Source organism: Mesocricetus auratus, unplaced genomic scaffold (genome assembly GCF_017639785.1).
Source record: "Mesocricetus auratus isolate SY011 unplaced genomic scaffold, BCM_Maur_2.0 Super-Scaffold_4256, whole genome shotgun sequence".
NCBI lineage: Eukaryota > Metazoa > Chordata > Mammalia > Rodentia > Cricetidae > Mesocricetus > Mesocricetus auratus.
Genome location: NW_024429182.1, coordinates 123508949 through 123526380, shown reverse-complemented (window position 1 = coordinate 123526380; position 17432 = coordinate 123508949). Strand labels below are relative to the sequence as shown.

Sequence of the window (17432 nt, the reverse complement as noted above, 5' to 3'; positions counted from 1 at the left end):
TTCTGGCAGGCGCTCCCCCCAAGTCCTCACACACCCCTTTAGCGCGGATCGGCAAGGGTGGGACCGCGGCGGGGCGGAGCCTTCGGAGCCCGGACCCCTCCTCTCCCGCCCCTCCCTCCGCCCCGCCCGCGCTCGCCCCCCGCCCGCTCCCGGGGCGCCCGGCCCGCCCCCTCCCCGCCGCGCGCAAACGAACCTCGCGACACCGCGCTCGGCGGTGGCGGTGGAGGTGGCGGCGACGGGCCGGGCGAGGGAGCAGGTTAGCCCGAGCCGCCCTACTCTGCAGTTGTCTCGGAAGCGCAGGCTGCGCCGCCCGAGCCCTGCGCCCGGGAAGCACTGACCGGCCAGCCGCTCCTGGGGCCGGCTCCTCCAGGCGCTCGCAGACATGCAGCCCGGGAGCAGGCGGCGCGCCCCGGGCCGCTACTGAGTCCGCCGAGCTGTGGGGACCAGCTCCAGTCGGGCCCCTCCCACCTCGCCCAGGGGCCCACGAGCGACCGCCCTACCCCTAGTCTTCGCGCGCAGCCCCGCCAGCGCCACCCCCTGCGGGCTGGAAGGGGCTCATGCAGCCGCCAAGGTAAGTGCGGACCGCGGGGCAAGGGGTCCTGATGTCCCCAAGGCGCCGCCGACACTTGCGGCCGCCGCCGCACTGATCTGCGGCTCCCCGGACCCGGTGTCTCATCTCACACATTTGGGGCTTTGCCTGGGATGGATCGCCTTCGCTCTTGGCAGCAGGAAAGTTTTGTGGTGTGGTGTTTGTTCTTTTTTTCCTCTAAAATGCTGTCCTGCGGGCAGCAGGCGCTGCGCGTGGCTGGGCAGACCCGGCGCATGTCCCACCCACTGTGAACCGGCCTGGAGCTCCCACTCTCCTGCGCGGCCACCTCTTCCTGAGGCAGGACCCCCCCCAGCCCCCACGACCCACAGAGCTCAGGACAGGTCTAGCCACCCCGCTGACCCACCGTGCTTCACCCAGGCCGGAGTTGCAGAGGCTGGAGACGAGCGCGCCTGCCGGGTTGGTGCACCCCGTCCAGGCTCAAGTATGAGGGACCCGTTCTCTGAGATTGCCCAGTGTGTAGGAAGGTGCTGGACTTGAGGTGGGTGCTGAGGGGAAAGAATCCAGAAAGGTTTGACATTCCTAAGTGGAGAGCGAAGGCTAGACGCCTGCAAGGACTCAGCGCCTGACTCATTCCTGAGTATGAACTAGGGAAGAGGGGCAGGTGTATTGGGGGACCAATGCAAATGAGAAAGACGCTCGGATGCAACTCTGGATTGCATCTTACTAAAGTAATTGCATTAGATTTGCTCGGAGGGAGAGTCAATTTCCCCCAGACTGGGATTTTAATGGGAGCCTGTGCGCTGTTATTATGTGGTGTGGTTTCGGAAGGCGTTGGATTGTATTTATTTTATAAATTGGGTATCTTGAGGCTGATGGATTAGGGAAAATATCGCCATCTAGCGGAAATGGCGAGCTCTGTGTTCCTTCCTCCCAAGCCACAAAGTTGGGCGTCCACAAAATTAGACGCCTGTGCGAGGTGAGAGATGATGAGAGCTAGACGGCGTGTCCAGAAAGATTAATTTGCAAGTGTTTTCTACCATCCTGAGGAGCTGAAGCACCCCGGACGGGCTTAGCTCCAGGGACGGAACGGCGAATTACATTAGTGGCAGATATCACCTCAAGGACTTCATTCTCTTCTTTGTGTAGTTTTAGAGTCTCCAGCAAAAACAAGGTCAACTGTCAGCTGGTACCTTTCTGGCCCAGGGTTCTGGTAAACCGTGCGGTCATGTCACTGCTCTCCAGTGTGTCTGTGTCCATATAGGTGATATGTGAAATTAATGTTAAGCCATGAGCCTAAGAAAAGAGATTAGACGTCTCAGGGGTAACTGAACTGGGAAAGTGTGTCGTGTCATCTGCGCTGAAAGGGAACAGTGTGCCACAGAATGGTCTCTCTTTCTCCACACACAAGGGGAAGCATTCCTACTGGTCTGCTACCACAGCATTGTGACAAGCAAGCCTTGAAGTGACTGCCTGCTGGATGGCATGCGGACCGACAAAGGGTCTGGGTGGGGCACCCTACAGCCAGGCAGGCAGCGCGTTCTTTATGGCTGGTCTGTGCTGCCACCTTCCAGGGCAGCGGACACTAGCAGGGAATGAGTTCTCTCTGTGTGAAGGGCACCCTGGCTCCCTGGAGCCGAGCGCTTTCCAACACCCCCACCCCGCCACCCCTGAACTCCTCTGGGCTGCAGTGGTAGAAACGGGGGGGGGGGACACGACCCAATCTCCTTTTCCTTCCTTCTTCCATTGTAAGTTATGTATCCCCAAACTGGTCTTGACTTCCCTATGACGCTGAAATGACCTTGGACTTGTGATTCCCTAACTTCCCCATTTGAGTGCTGCCGCCTGATATATGCACTGGTGGGAATGGAACCCGAGGCTTTGTGCATGCTAGGCAAGGACTCTACCAGCCGAGCCGCATCCCCAGCTCCACAGCCCTCCAACCCTGCCCCGCATTTCCTTCCCTGACGAGGCTGGGGCTGGTATGCCAGTTGTACCCCCCACCATTCTGTCTTCTGTATCCCCTCTTGCACGGTTTTTGATTAATAATCATGGCAGCAGGGGCCTTTGACTAGCTTGGCATCTTATTAAAGGGGGGCATACCTGATTTCCATTGTTTCCTGCATAGTATGTGGGCAGAAGGAAGGCATGGAAGCTCCTGTTTAGTATGACCCCTGAGCCTGCGCCTCGGCAGCCTCCTGTAGCCCAAGTTCAGAATAAAAGGAATAGCTACCGCACATCCCTGCCACCAGGACGGGGAGTGATCCAGCCACCTTTGCCAGGATGCTCACTGCTCCCAGGAAGCAGGATGACATTTTTGTTTCCTGGAAAAGGATTCCAAAGAAGTCAAGGGGAAATGGCCATAGTTCTGAGTCTAGATGAGTGATTCTCAACCTGTGGGTCGCCACCCCGTGAATGGTCCTTTCACCCCGTGAATGGTCCTTTCACAGGGGTCACATATCAGATACCATGCATATCAAATATTCACATTACGATTCATAACAGTGGCAAAATTACAGTTGTGAAGTAGCAGGGAAATAATTTTATGCTTGGGGAGGGAGTCACCACAACATGAGGCGCTGTGCTAAAGGGTCACACATTAGGAAGGTTGAGGACCACCGCTGTAAAGTACTCTCTTCTGCTGCAGCCTTTCTAAATGAATGGGGTTCCAGCACATTTTAAAAGCCATATATGGCTGCAAAATTTGGTCATGCCTTATAGTATGCGGTGTAGACAGCGAAGCCAGTGTGCCCCCTGAAACCTTCAAAAGTAGGTACCCTGAGTGGGGGGATGGGGAATGGGTACACACGCGTGAAAGAGCGGAACCAGAGGAAGGTTATCAGAAAGCATCACCCACTAATTGGAATATGCTAATCCTACTAAACAGATTAGACAAAACCCCTGTAAGTGTAATTGTTCAAATTACCTTTGTCTGCTTCTGTTCCTCTTGGGATCCTTGAGGAGAGTGGCTTTGTGTTTAGTCATTCTGCAAACTTAAGTTAACCTGATGAAGGCAGTCTGGTTTTCCCATCTGTCTGGTTTCCAGCCCAAGTGACAAGACTCCTCTCTTTAACCAACAGTGCGATTCCATCCTCCCCTCTCTTAGCCGTGGACAGGGACGGCGGGGAGAGGGAGGGGCCGCTTTACCAAGCGAACATGCAACATCAGCCAGACTTTAGTGTCCTCGGTGACAAATAAACATCCTTAAGGAAGACATCTGGGTTCTTGTCTGTTCTTTGAGTGGAATGTGCTACCCACAGTGTAATCAAAGGACCGAGGCAGGGATCTGGTGAGGTATCAAACTGTATAATTCCAAGAATGAGAAGAAGCGGTTTCCAAATCTTGGCTTCTACTTAAAACACTTTTAAGGTACTGCTAATTAATGAGCCTAAGTGGCATGCCCTCTGAGAGAAGAATGGAGGTGTAGTGAGCACAGTTTACACAGCGGGTTAATGACTAGGTCCCCCGTTGGATTTACTTTGAGTTTTTCAATTGTCTATTTAAAGTACTGCTGCCCAGAGGTAGAATTTTCAGAAATCAAAATACTGCATTAGCCAGAGGGGGAAAGAAAATCCCCGAAAACAAATGATTTTACTACTACAAGGCCAATCCCTCTAAATTCTGTGTCCTCCGAGGGCCAAAGCAGAGATCAACAAATAGGAGAGAAATGCTCCAAAATGTGTTGCCTATGTTTCACTGGAGCATTTTAATAGGTGCCGTGCTCGTTCATCTTCCAGGAGTTCAGATCTCCGAGTTCCTTGCAGGAGCTTGCCCTGCTCGACAGCAACAATTTGTCCTGTTACCTGATAGGGCTTCCTGCTCTTATCTGTGTGCACAGAGCTCATCTGCCGGAGTCCACCCTGCAAGTTCCTGTACCATTATGTTCCTCTTAGCATGATTGTCTTCTGAAGGATGGACGCAGACAAGTTTTGCTTGCACATAGGCATGTTGAAGACTTGTTAGGTGAGGACACACAAACACATCAAGGCTGACGCGTGGCAACCTTGCAAACATTTGTCCCTTCACATGCGCCGTCAGCATGGTCTGTCACAGGACTCCCTTTCCTGTTAGACCCGTGCCCTGTACTCGGCACTTTGTACTTGGTGTGTACTCCTCCCTCCTGAGGGTCTGTTTATAAACCTTGAGGTCACGCTGTGCGTTCAGTTTGCTAACACAGGTTGTGCTCCCTAAGTTTGAGTCTGTCTGCCAAAGTTGAACGCTGCCTTTTACACTGCTGGCCAACAGCTGAGCAATCTTGCTGACTTCAGAGTTCAGTTCCCAGTGTGCATTTTCTGCCCCGATGGTGTCATCCTGGAAAACAGATTGCTTTCACAAAAGAGCATAACCAGGGACACTTGAAACCACATGAGGATTTTTTTTCCTGGTCATCAGAAGAGCACAGAAAAATGCATAGCTCATTGACAGAACCATAAAAATTACAGGGTTTCTTTAAAATAATTGGTACCTTGAGGAGAATAATAATTAATATTTGGACATTTGAGTGGGTAATAGCTTTTATTCTCATTTAACTAAATACCTCTGATGGGAGAGGGTACAGTATAAAGAACAAATACAGTTTTTTGTTTTTTGTTTTTTTGATTTTTACGAGACAGAGTTTCTCTGTATTGTTTTCGAGGCTGTCGGTCCAGCCCAGCCTCGAACTCACAGCGATCCGCCTGCCTCTGCCTCCCGAGTGCTGGGATTAAAGGTGTGCGCCACAATTGCATTGCTGAGAGACTAGTTTACCCACAGCTGTTATGAGATTTCATGGTGACATCGCCCACAGGTCCATCCCTGCTGGACATGGGCAGGTCATTTTTGCCCTAGCACGTGAGATTCATGAGAGCTTAGCTTCCTTTGTCACACAGCAGTCATGCAGCGGGGTTTCATATTTGGACTTCTGAATGCTGCCTGTCACGTTTGAATTGTGTCTCTGAGACTCATGTTTTGGGTTTGTCAGCTGATGGGCTTTTAAAGTGGCTGGATGCTGAAGTCTCTGGTTTCACAGTGGATCAGCCCATTTGTGGATTCATAATTTGGCAGGCAGAGTTACGGGGGGGGTGGTAATGGAAATGTTAGGAGACAAGAGCTGATTGGAAGAGAGTGGGTCACTGGGAGAGTGCTATTGAAGGATGCATCCTGTCTCTTACACCCTTCTGTTCTTTCTGCTTTCTGTCCACTGCGAATGGGTAGCTTCTGCCATCAACTTGTCCACTACGAGATGAGTAGCTTCTGCCACCAAGATCAGTGGCCTCACCACAGACCTAGACGCAATAGGCAAAAGATTCTGATCTGACACCTCTGAAACCATCAACCAGAGTCTATAAGTAAGAGGTTTCCCTCTGGGTATCATGGCGATGTTAAACTGACTATTCAATACCCCAACTTAGGATCATGTGACAGGGAAAGTTGGTGTTGACCCACTGCTACCAATCCAGCCTTTAGAAGCTGAGGCAGGAAGATCATAAGTTCAAGGCAGTCTGGGCTATGTAAGAAGTTCATGGCCAGCTTAGGGTTTGATGTTGCTTTCATTTTTCTTTTCTTCTTTAAGACATGGCTGCCATTGGCATTGTCTACTGACTTTGGGCATGGTTAAGGAACAGATGTCTCATTCACACACACACTCACACACACACACACACACACCATCATCCAAGGCCAAAGACACCTGGTTTACAATCCTAGATGCCTCCAAATGGTCTGTAAACTGATTGCAGAGAATTGATGCTGCAGCTGGACTAACTTAACCATTGTCTTGTGTAATTTTTCACTGTGGTCTAGAGCATGGTTAAACCCAGGAAAGGGCACTCTGAATACTTGGCAGGAAAGAAAAAAAAACCAACTTCTTGTCACCCAAAAGACAGATGAAGATGTCTATAATTAAACTGTTTCTACTTCTGAAGTTATGTAGGAGGGAAATACTCCTTTTCTAAAAACATTTTCTATTTGTGTTAGCATCTGTAAAATAGTATTTCTCTAAACATATTCCCATTTCTAATGCACAATCCATCATGAGACATATGGGACGTATTATTGAGCTGACAGGGAAAGATAAACCTTGGGTGAAGACAAGGCACAGCTGTGGCTTGGTGAGGAAAACACTGGACTTGGCATCACAAGGCCTGGGTTTAGCCTCTGCCCTGACATTTGCATTCCTGGGAACCTTGGGCAAGTCACTTAACCATCCTGAGTCTCAGACTCATTTATAAACAGAAACAGGCTGTGTCCACTTGCATAGTTAAGGCAATGCTACAGTTATCTATAGAATTGCTTCTTGTAATGAGGGCTCACTAGGACCTAAAACCCACCCAAAGACAAGGTTATCTAGGAATCCTTACAGGATGCTGTGCCCCCTCCCTATTTCCCACACATGCGAAGTCCCTAACAGAGCCTGGCACACCATAGGCATTCTGTTAGAACCCAAACAGTGGTCTTATCCATTATACACCACTAATGTTAGCAACCACTTTTCAACACTTTCTCTCTTCAGGCGTCTGTCCTTCGTGGATTACGTAACTGTATGAATTCCCTTAATCCTCACATCATTCTTCGGAGGGAACTACAAGTACATCCCCATTTTACAAATGAAAACCACTGAGGTTTAGTCTTTCCAGACCACATGATCTTAGCCAGGAGACCTTAGTTCCTCTCTCACAGAGGTTGGAGAAATGTTCTCCATCTTAGATTAAAAATGGGGATCAGAGCAATGGTGGTGAAGAATGATAGGGGACCCACAGAAGAATGTCACATGAGTACCCTTCCTTCTGAATGGGCCTTCCGCACTTCCTGTCAGCTGGGGCACTTCTTTGGTGCTGCTGTCACCATTCCAAACAGTTTTGGATTTGATGAATAACTTGATTGCCTGTCCCTCTTGCTAAATGCCCATGGTATTTGTGCTTGGCACCAAATGGTTCATTAATATAGATAACGTAACCATCTGCCAGTGAGGGGAGTTACATACTCAACTCTCTGTCTGTTCACACAGTTGCCATGTGGTGGATAAATAGTTTCAGGCCAGTTGTGTCCTCGGGAACTTACTGGAATAGAGAGAAAGCTGTGTGGTCCACTCATCATTACAAGGGTTGCATATTTTGTGTGTCTAAGTATCCAAAAGCAGCTTCCAATTTTTTAAGATTTATTTATTTATTTTCATTGTAACTGTGTGCTTTTCTTTATGCACCACATGCATGCCAGGTGCCTTAGATTCCAGAAGATTGTGTCGGATCCCCTGGAATTGGAGTTATGAATGGTTGCCGAGCATCATCGCACACAGGTGCTAGGAACCGAACCCTGATCCTGTGCAAGAGGCTGAGCTATCTCCTAGCCGCTGCTTTTGATTCTATTATTACACTGTGTTAGAGGACGGCTTTCAGGAGCCAGTTATCTCCCACCATGTGGGTCTCGGGGATGGAACTCAGGTTGTCAGGCCTGGCAGCAAACACCTTTAACCACGGGGCCATCTCATTGGCCCCCAAAGGCTGCTTCATAATGAGAGGAGGTTATTAAGTGGCTTCGGGGTTTGGTTTCAGGTAGATCATCGTTGGAGAATGTCATGCTGACAGTAAACCATAAAAACACCACTTCTCAAATAACATTTCCTCCGTGCTCAGCAATATTTCCACTTGAGGAATGCAGAAATGTTACAGATGAATTTCTAGAACTGTTCAAAAGTCAGATGTTGTTGGATAAGGACAGTTAGTTGCAAAAACAGCGTGAACTCAGTGCCTCCCTCCAGTAGGGAGTGTGGTACTTGAAGACCATCCGCCCAGAGGCCACCAGGCCATGATTCTGCAGGTGTAGGAGCTGAAGGGCCGTGTAGGACAAGCCGTGGTTGGACCACGGAGCTAGAGGCAGACAGTCCCATCCCCAGGTCGTTCTTCCTCACATGTACTGCAGTATATTTGAGACGTTGAAACTTGACGCTGACAGTTAAACAATTCACAAATGTTCCTGCTATTCTGTGGAGCTTTGTAGGGAGAAGGATTGGCAGTTCTGTAGACTGCATGTGAGGTCTTTAGGAATCTTCGAGAGATACCTCAGAAAAGCAGGGGCATGGACTTTGATTATGACACTCCCATGGAACGCCAGTTTATGGTCCCTGTGAAGGGACATGGGGGAGAGGCTGAACATGACTGACCCGAGAGTTTGGTGAGATCTTGGAAGGAGAGCTGGACCAAGACACAAAGATGGAAATATGGCCCTAGAAACTGCTAGATCATCAGGAGGAGTCCAGTGTAGCCTTGATTCAGGCTGGGAATATAGAACACAGATAACACAAAGCAAGCCCTTGCTTCTGCTCAGAGCAAGAGAAGGGTTAAACCATGGGCTGGGCTTTCAGAGGCATGGCTAGGAAGCTGCTGGTACCATATCCGAGACCTCTTGGCAGAGGTACTTACACAAACCAATCTGAACTTTCTGAGAAAAAATAACTTTAAAGTGGGAATTGAAGCCTAGGAAGGTGAGAGGACATAACTGTAAAACACCTGGCATCCTTCATAGGCACTATTTTGCATTTCATTCTGTCTGTACGTTGACTTTGGATGGTGAATTCAACTCTTTTCTGCTTCTGCCATGTTGGAGGATTCATAGTATGTTTTAAATGGAAATAGAATAGGAAACACCCACTGTGGAGGGGACAGTCAAAGACTGAAATTTTTGGTAACGTTAGTGTTATATTAAAAGTAATAATAGGTAGATATTAGTGTTATATGTAAAAGGATAGATAGACAGAGAGACAGACAGATTGACATGTTTTTATGTACACATGAAAATAGAAATATCGTGAACCATTAATAGTTACTACATCCAGGAAGAGTCACTAGTCAGGACACTGAATTTTTTAACATGGGCCTACATTATTGCTTCATTTTCTATAAATATATTTGGTACTGGATTGACGCAAACTGAAAGCCCAGAAACTTTGTTCTTCCAACATGTTCTGTCTTAGAAATAATTTTTCTCTCTTGCTAGTACAGTGAATGCATCCATGCCAACATGGAGGGGTAGAGTGAGGTGCCAAGAACACTCCGTGCAAACGTCCAGGTCCACCACGCTGGTCCGTTAGGCCCTGAAGACTCTCTTGACTGTTCTAGAAATGGACTGATAGGCATGGAGGCTGATCTGTGGATCTGTTTGCTCAAGAAATAAAATCTTGACAGAGGTGGTTTTAGACAATGTGAGGCCAATACTGATTGCAAAAAGCATTGTGGGTAATAGTTGTGCATTTGTGGCATAGGATGTCTTTTTTTGTAGTCAGTTGTCCTGTTTAAAAGAAGTTACTGGCATCCGTCTCGAAAAGCCTCACCAGCTTCATAGAGGCCCATGTTGTCTTGTGACAGTGGAGTGGGCTGCAAAATCAGGGCTGCTGAGAACCCCAGAAACACCCCTCTTGGGGTGCTATTATCCTGTGTTGAGATGCCAGGTCCTCTGTTGAGCTGCTTGGCGCAGATCAGAACTGCCTGCTGCTCATCACAGACTAACTCAGCATCTCACGTCCAGCTTAGCCCTCGGTTCTTAGAGTACAACAGAAAAGCAATGCACAAAGAAAAGGAATTTCTCTCTGTGAGGAAAAAATAATACTAACCCAATAATACATATTTAAAGATGTCCATAAGTGACTGGGGTCTGAAAATTGTTTTTTTCAGTACGTGTGAAAGTATCCCAAGTGAGGTGATGCCTCGGTTTCTAAAGAGAGCTACTGGACTATCAAGTTAATATGTTCTTTTAGGAAAAGTAACATTTAAAAAGTAGAGAAAAAAATCTGTTTTAATTACTGAGAAGTCATCCTCATACTAACGGAAGAACCATCAAAGCAAAGATAGCATGCACACACAGAGAAAAGAGGCCAGTTAGAAAGATTAAGTGGGCAAAGCGATTCAAGGAACATGTTTCCAGAGTCTCCCAAAATCCACAGTGGTGTGTGTGTGTGTGTGTGTGTGTGTGTGTGTGTGTGTTTCAGAATCACACCCACAGTCCTGCATACACCAGACAGGTACTGTATCACTGAGTCCCACTCCCAAGCCTGGAAGAGGTTCTTAGTGTCAGAGCAATGACAGCAAGCTTACAAATGCTCTGGAAGCAGATAGATAGGGCGAAGCCCTCTCCACACCAGTTAGGGCAATGAACTTGGAGAGAAGGTTCTATGGCCGCCTATCCTATCACTTGCTACAGAGAAGAAGACGGTAATAATGAGGATGACAGTGACGTTCTCACAGCCAAAATGGACAATTGTCCTTGCACTTGGCACCTGTGTGCTTACCATCCCTCATACCCACAGAGGGAGCCTGCCCGTGTGACAACGGTCCCCTTTAGTAGTCCCTCTCATAGAATGTGCACTGTATTGCTAAGCCCACTCTGAAGTGTCAGCATCCGGACGAAACCCAACAGCTCCTATAACGAGAACATGCTACTGGACAGCTTAATGGGAAAGGCCAACAAGCTGAAAGACAAGGAAGAAACCTAGGGGTGAATTACATTACCTTCAAAATCCCATCCAACAGGGTTCCACTCAAAAGGTCATTTGTAAGAGCCCAGTGGCTCCAGAGTAAGGGGAAGGGAATTGCCAAAGATTAGAATGATCCTCAGAGACAAGAAACCAAAGTAGAATAAACAGTGCTTTTCTGGATGAAGAATTAAGAACAGTGCGGAATCCCCCAGGATTGATCACTTACCCAGATTTAACTTAAATTTACATAGATTATCTGAAGAGAACAAGTTCAGATGGTTCCAGCCTGCAGAGGAGATGCAGGTATGGTACTGTGGAGATAGCAAACAAACGGGCGAGCTTAAGACTGGATGAGCTTAAGACTGAGTAAGAAAAGCACAAACACAGCTTTGCAGGTACATGCCCGAAATAATGCACTTGCAATAACATAATCCAAATGACGAGTAAACAGACTAGAGCCCAGGCCCTTTCCAGCCACACAAGGGGATTTTGAGGGTCTCTGTGGGATATTTGTTAGCTAAAGGCCATGCAGGGCTGGATATTCAGAAACTGCTTAACATTTTATCAGAAATGGTCCTGGACACCAAGCCATAACAGAATGTTCTTGACAGGCTGTGTGACAGTTTATGCCCTTCCACTGCAGAAAAATGTCTCAAGGCTGTTGAACGCTTAGCAACATTTAATCACTCCAGAGAGCATCTTTCACAAGAGGCTGCGCCCTCCTTTGTTCCTTGAGGGCTTCAGTGTGGGAAGATAAAGGCAGGGAGGTGATAGGATCAAAGTCTTTGCAAACCTGAAGGTCATAGGGAACATGAGCAAAGACTGCTTCATCAACTCGGGGAAGGCTAGACCAAGAGCAGCCCTTGAAGTGTCAGCGAGGAACTGGCTTGGGTAAATTTAAAAGGGTATGTTCACACTTGAAGCTATCAAGTGAACCAGTACAGCTCTTCGAGATACAGTATAAGTATAGTGTGTGTGTGTGTGTGTGTGTGTGTGTGTTTGCTTGTATTAAACTCAGAGCCTTGCATACACTAGGCAAGTAATGTACCCTACACCCCGAGGACAAACTCAGTTCCCCAAGTCAGCAAGACAGGCACTTTGCCAAACATCGCCCCTGTCCTGTCCCCTACTTCTTCAAAGCAGAGAGAGCACAGAGGACACTCAAGAAAATGTATCAGATTTATAAATGAGAGGTAACGATGGATTGAGAGGCATTGACAACACACCCCCATTTGTGAGGTTGGCAAAAATACCTGAGACCAATATTGGACCATTGGCTTCATCTATATCCAGTGAGAGAAATCTATACCAAAACTAGAGTCAGCCAAATGTGGAATGGCATGGTTTGTCCTAGCTGGAACAAGTAATGGTGTTACCCGGAAGAACCAAGGAAGACCTGCGGGGTAGGTCATCACATGATGAGAATTCCATCAGCCCCTACAAAGTTCACCAGTTAGATTCAACTTCAGTAAAAACCAGCTGGTATCTCCCGCAAACAACCTTAGCCTCAGCATGCAATAATCCCCGCCTCCCCCTTAGATCACCTCTGGCTGACCTGGAACTCACTGTGTGGACTACGATGGCTTTGAACTCCCAGAGATCTACTGGTCTCTGACTCTGAGTGCTGGGATTAAAGGCATGCGCCACCACGCCCAGCTTGGGTGAGCATTTCTGATCACTCAGCCAGTTTCCTCCTCTGTATATGATCATGAACCTGTCTTAGCTGAAACTGTCTGAAAATGTAAATCAGGATAAGAACAAATACGGGTGGGAGAGACAGCTCGGCGACTAAGGAGTATGTACTGCTCTTCCCGAGGACCTGAGTTCACTTTCCAGCATACCCACATCAGGAGGCTCACAACTGCTACTCCAGGGACTCCAAGATCCCTGACCTCTGCAGGCACCTACACTGACGTGTATATCCATACAGACACACATGCATGCACATAGTTAGAAATAAAAATCATTTTTAAAAAGAACAATTCAGTCGATGAGCCATGCTCATTAGAAACCAACCCCCAAGACACCTGGAAATTGACTTGTTTGATAAAGGCATTCATATCTCACGTCTCCTTAGTCATCTTTAGTAGTTGTTTTCACAGCAATCCAAGCGTAGGGTTATTAGCTTTCCGCGGCAATAAGAAAATAACGGAGCTTATTAACTTACAAAGAAAACAAGAAGGTCTATCTTGAGACATAGGACACTAGACTGGAAAAGAAAAGAGTTTGGAAAGATGTGATTTGAAGTAGAGATGGAGAACAGGCTGAGAGATAAGGACACCAAGTCCTAACCGGAAGAGTACGTGAGAAACTGAAAGCAGGTCACTGTAGCAGGTTAGAGCACTGAGCTGGGGCTGGGAGGTAGGCGGGGCTGGGAGGTAGGCGGGGCTGGGAGGTAGGCGGGGCTGGGAGGTAGGCGGGGCTGGGAGGTAGGCGGGGCTGGGGAAGCTCACTGGCCTGGGCTCTCCTCCAGGCCTCCCGAGGCTTCCTGCCTGCTGCTGTCTGGGACTGGGGAAGGGGCAAAGCAGAAATGCGCTGCGTTTGGATGACTGCTAAAACTGCAGGCTCACGGTGACTTGCCCGAGGGTGTCTGCAAGTGGGGAGGGCTGGAAGGTTCTGGAAGGTCCGTTGTAAGGCACAGCACAAAGGACACGAGATGGGTGTTGAGAGAAAGAAAACGGTGTGTCTTGTCTCACGGTTTGGGAGTTTCCAGTTTGTGTCCAAGTGAGCCATGGCTTTGGGCCTCTGGAGGGCACACTGAATGGCAATGGTGGGGAGCTTACTTGATGCCAGGAAGCAAAGGAGGAAAAGAAACGGGTCAAGGTCTCAGAGTCCCCTCACAGGCATGTCCCAAGGACACAAGGACCACCAGGTTCCACCTCCTAAAGCCTTCCCTAGGGACAACTGGAGAACATTCTGTCTCCATACCACGACAAGAATTGCCTTATTTCCTTAACCCTTGAGATGATAGCACAGAGGCTATCCTGAGCCAGTATATTTACTGACCCCACCCCCAGCCACGGAGCGAATGGAATTGTTAGCTGCTGAGAGACCGTTTCCTCTAAGGGTATATCCCCTGCCAATTGACTAGTGGAAGATGCATGCCCAAGAATATTTGGACAAATGTACATTGATCCTGGAAGACACAATTTGGGGTGGGTAAGGAAAGGGTGGGGGAGGGGTGAATATGATCCAAACAGGTAGGAAAAGCCAAACTCAAGTGGGGGGGGGGTTGTGAAACCGACCTTGGACCTGGGGCTGGAGGGATTTCTTAGTGTTAAGACTGCTGTTGCTAGGCCGGGCAATGGTGGCGCACGCCTTTAACCCCAGCACTCGGGAGGCAGAGGCAGGTGGATCTCTGTGAGTTCGAGACGAGCCTGGTCTGCAAGAATGCTTGTTGATCTTACAGATGACTAGACTTCCTTTCCCGGCACTCATGTGATGTGGGGAGGCGGTCAACTTCCGGTAACTCCAACTCCAAGGAACCTGACACCCTCTTCTGGCCTGTGTCAGCACCTACACACAGATACATACAGAAACAAATAATTTTTTAAAAATTGAGTCCCCTCTCAAGAGAGCACCCATCCCTAGCAGAGATGCTGGGGACTCCCAGGGCCTGGTACCCCTCCCCTTCCCAAATTATATTCAGTTGAGGTCTTAAGTGACAGTAACAGCCTGGCCCGTTCACATGGAGAAACAGGTGTTGAGATGACAATGCCCGCTGCCACTGGGCCAAGGGCTGGGCTGGAGAGGCACTCCTTCCTGCCTTCGGAAGGCCGCAGGGGCTCCGACCTGGAGATGCAGTGCCCTGGGCTGCTGGGAATACTTGTGAGATCTCATTATGCAGAGGGTTAGAAAGGTCGATTCCAGCCAATGGTGTTAGCAGCGGGACCTAAGGCGCGGAGAAGCCGCAGCTGTCTCTGAGCTGTGTGGCTGTGTGCCTGGCTGCCTCAGTGTGCCGGGACTGCCCCTGGGCAAGCTGACGGCTGGGATTCTGCAGTTGTTGGGTTTGGCCAAGCAGCCTTGAAAGGAAAACTTTTGAGCCCTGGGTTTGAGACCGTGAACTGTCTCTCCGAGACAAACCTACCTTTGCACTTGGAAGTTTCCTCTGTTCAAGAGTAGGCAGAGCCTGCTCGTCTGAGACCTAACTATTTGAGAAGAGTCTCCGGGTAACAAACGGCTGGTAACATCGGCTTTTTGACCAAAGGAGACTGCAGCCTCTGGCTGCATAGGTGACTGAGAAATTAGTCTCTCCTCACCTGCATCAGAAAGCCAGATTCTGAAGCTGCAGTCCTGCTGCCTGTCTGAGAACCGCCCCGCCCCGCCCCTTTCCTCCCAGCCTCCTCCTCCCTCGTGTCCCCTCCCACAGCAGAGTTCTCAGTGCAGACATAGCCTGCAGCTTGTGTGGCCTGCAGTGAGACTGTGATAGCTCTTAAGAGAAATCGGATCAAAACCCAGAATTTTTTACCCCCAGAGAGCCACATGGGCTGGCTTGGGGGGGTGGGGTCGGCTGGAGGAATCCATTTGACTAAAAACACTTGCGCTGTCCCTATGTGTGTCACCCAGAAGATGCTTCTCGGGAAGCTGGCAGTCCTCTAAATACCACAAAGGCAGAGGAGCTGGGAGAGGAGACATTTTATTCTCCTGTAAAAATATGTGACCGAATTAAGAGAGATCACCGCCCTGAGGCCTTTCTAACAGGGGCCTTGGAAGCATGGCCTCTGCCTCAACACCAGAGGGCTCGGCCTGCGCGCCCCGGGAGCTAGAGTAGCTCTATCTCACCAGTTTGATAGCTGTGTCCCAGGAGGCAGCTTTAAGCCTACGAGATCTCAGTTCCTGAGAGAGATCACTGTTGCGAACAGGGCCAGGTTCTCGCGAAGCAAGCGGGTGCTTCGAGATGGTGCGGGGACCTAGATGGCCTAGCTCCGGGGCGGGCATGATCCCTGAGGTGCAGCTGTGGCAGTGTGGGTCACTGTCCCCAGAGTATGACAGCTTCTGCATCAGCAAGCCACCCGAAGGGGCGGGGAGGAGGGGGAATGAGCCAAGGGGTGTCGGTGGCAGTCTGGCTGCAAAGGGAGGCTGGAGTTGGTCTCCAAGCTGCTTCGACTTGGATGAGATGTTGATGGGGGAGGACTAAAGCTCTCCGAGAGCCTGGTGCTCTGAGCGCCTTAGCCACCCGGGTGAGTGGGGAGTGGCACTTAGATCGGAGCCCGGGACGCGCCCTGCACAAGCGGGCCACTGGTTCCCCAGGTCCCCTTGGCCACTGGCCGGGCAGCTTGGGCCGCCTCTCCTCAATCCCTCCCGCCCGCCAGGGTGAAACCCGATCTCGGGAGGGCGGGGCGCGCGGCGGCGGGGCGCGGGGCGGCTGCGACATTGGCGGGGAAGCGAATGATGGATGGCGAGGGCGGGGCCGGGCGGCAGGGTGGGGGGACACGGGGCGCCCGTGGCGGAGGTGGACCGGGCCTCCCGGCTCGCTGCTCCCGCCGGCCGAGCGAGGCTGCCTCTTCTCCGCAGCGTGATTGATACTTTTTTTTTTTTCCTTCCTTTTCTTCTAAACTTCTTCCAGGGAGAGGCTAGTGGTAACAGGCCGAGCTGGATGGATGGGTATGGGGAGAGGGGCAGGACGTTCAGCCCTGGGATTGTGGCCGACCCTCGCCTTCCTTCTCTGCAGCTTCCCCGCAGGTAAGGCACAGCTCCCTGGCCGGGGGACAGCCGGCTGAGCCCGCTCCTGGGCCTCCCTGCGCGAGTCGGGGGCCCCGGTTCGCCAGCCCCCTGGGGACCCAGATTTGCATTTCCACGGATCTTTGTCCCGTGCCCCGCATGGGGAGCGATGGGTGTCCGAGGAGACCTGGAGGTGAGGGAACTCCCTGCCCGAGCTCCGAAGAGCAGGAACGGGTGAGGAGATCTGCAGAGCTGGACATGCCTCTCTGCCCCCTCCCCCAAATCGGGTGCCCTGGACGCCTCCTAGATGCTCCAAAGGAGGGGAGAAGGGGAGCCTCGGACCCCGCACCAGGGGCACTTTCTCCAGCTCCTCGCCCACCAGTTTGCAAACCTGTTGGTTGCCCAGGGGTGGAGCTGGGGGCGCTGGGGAGGTCCCAGACTAGTCCCCGACCGCCCCGTCCCGCCCCCACGCTGGCCCACGCGGGGAAGCCCACGGACACAGGCTCAGACGCGTTAATTCCTGTTTGATAACATTCCGCGTCGCCCCCCTGTTTGTTTTTATTGTGCCAGAAAGCGAGAGAATTTCAGAATTAAAGCTGAAAAAGCCCATCTGTTTCCAATGAATCCCCCATAGTTTTTCACAATGTTTTTGGCAGATCGCTGCTTTCAAATTCCTCCGAGCCCGGACCTCTTGTTTTTGTTGGGGGAAGGGAGACCAACTCCACAGAGAAGCGTTTGTTCCTTCCCAAACGCTCCGGTTTCTTTACTTTTTTACCCTTT

General features: G+C 50.2%; 1 protein-coding gene across 1 annotated transcript in view; it reads left to right on the top strand.

Moving 5' to 3' along the window:
• Positions 1-432: 432 nt before the first annotated feature.
• The window catches only part of Rgma (repulsive guidance molecule BMP co-receptor a), a 44041-nt gene continuing 27041 nt past the window's right edge, over positions 433-17432 (top strand). Inside the window, exons 1-2 of the mRNA XM_005084545.4 lie at positions 433-571; positions 16558-16673. Coding sequence (XP_005084602.2) covers positions 558-571; positions 16558-16673 — 130 coding nt within the window. The 5' untranslated portion in view covers positions 433-557. The remainder of the gene's footprint in view (positions 572-16557; positions 16674-17432) is intronic.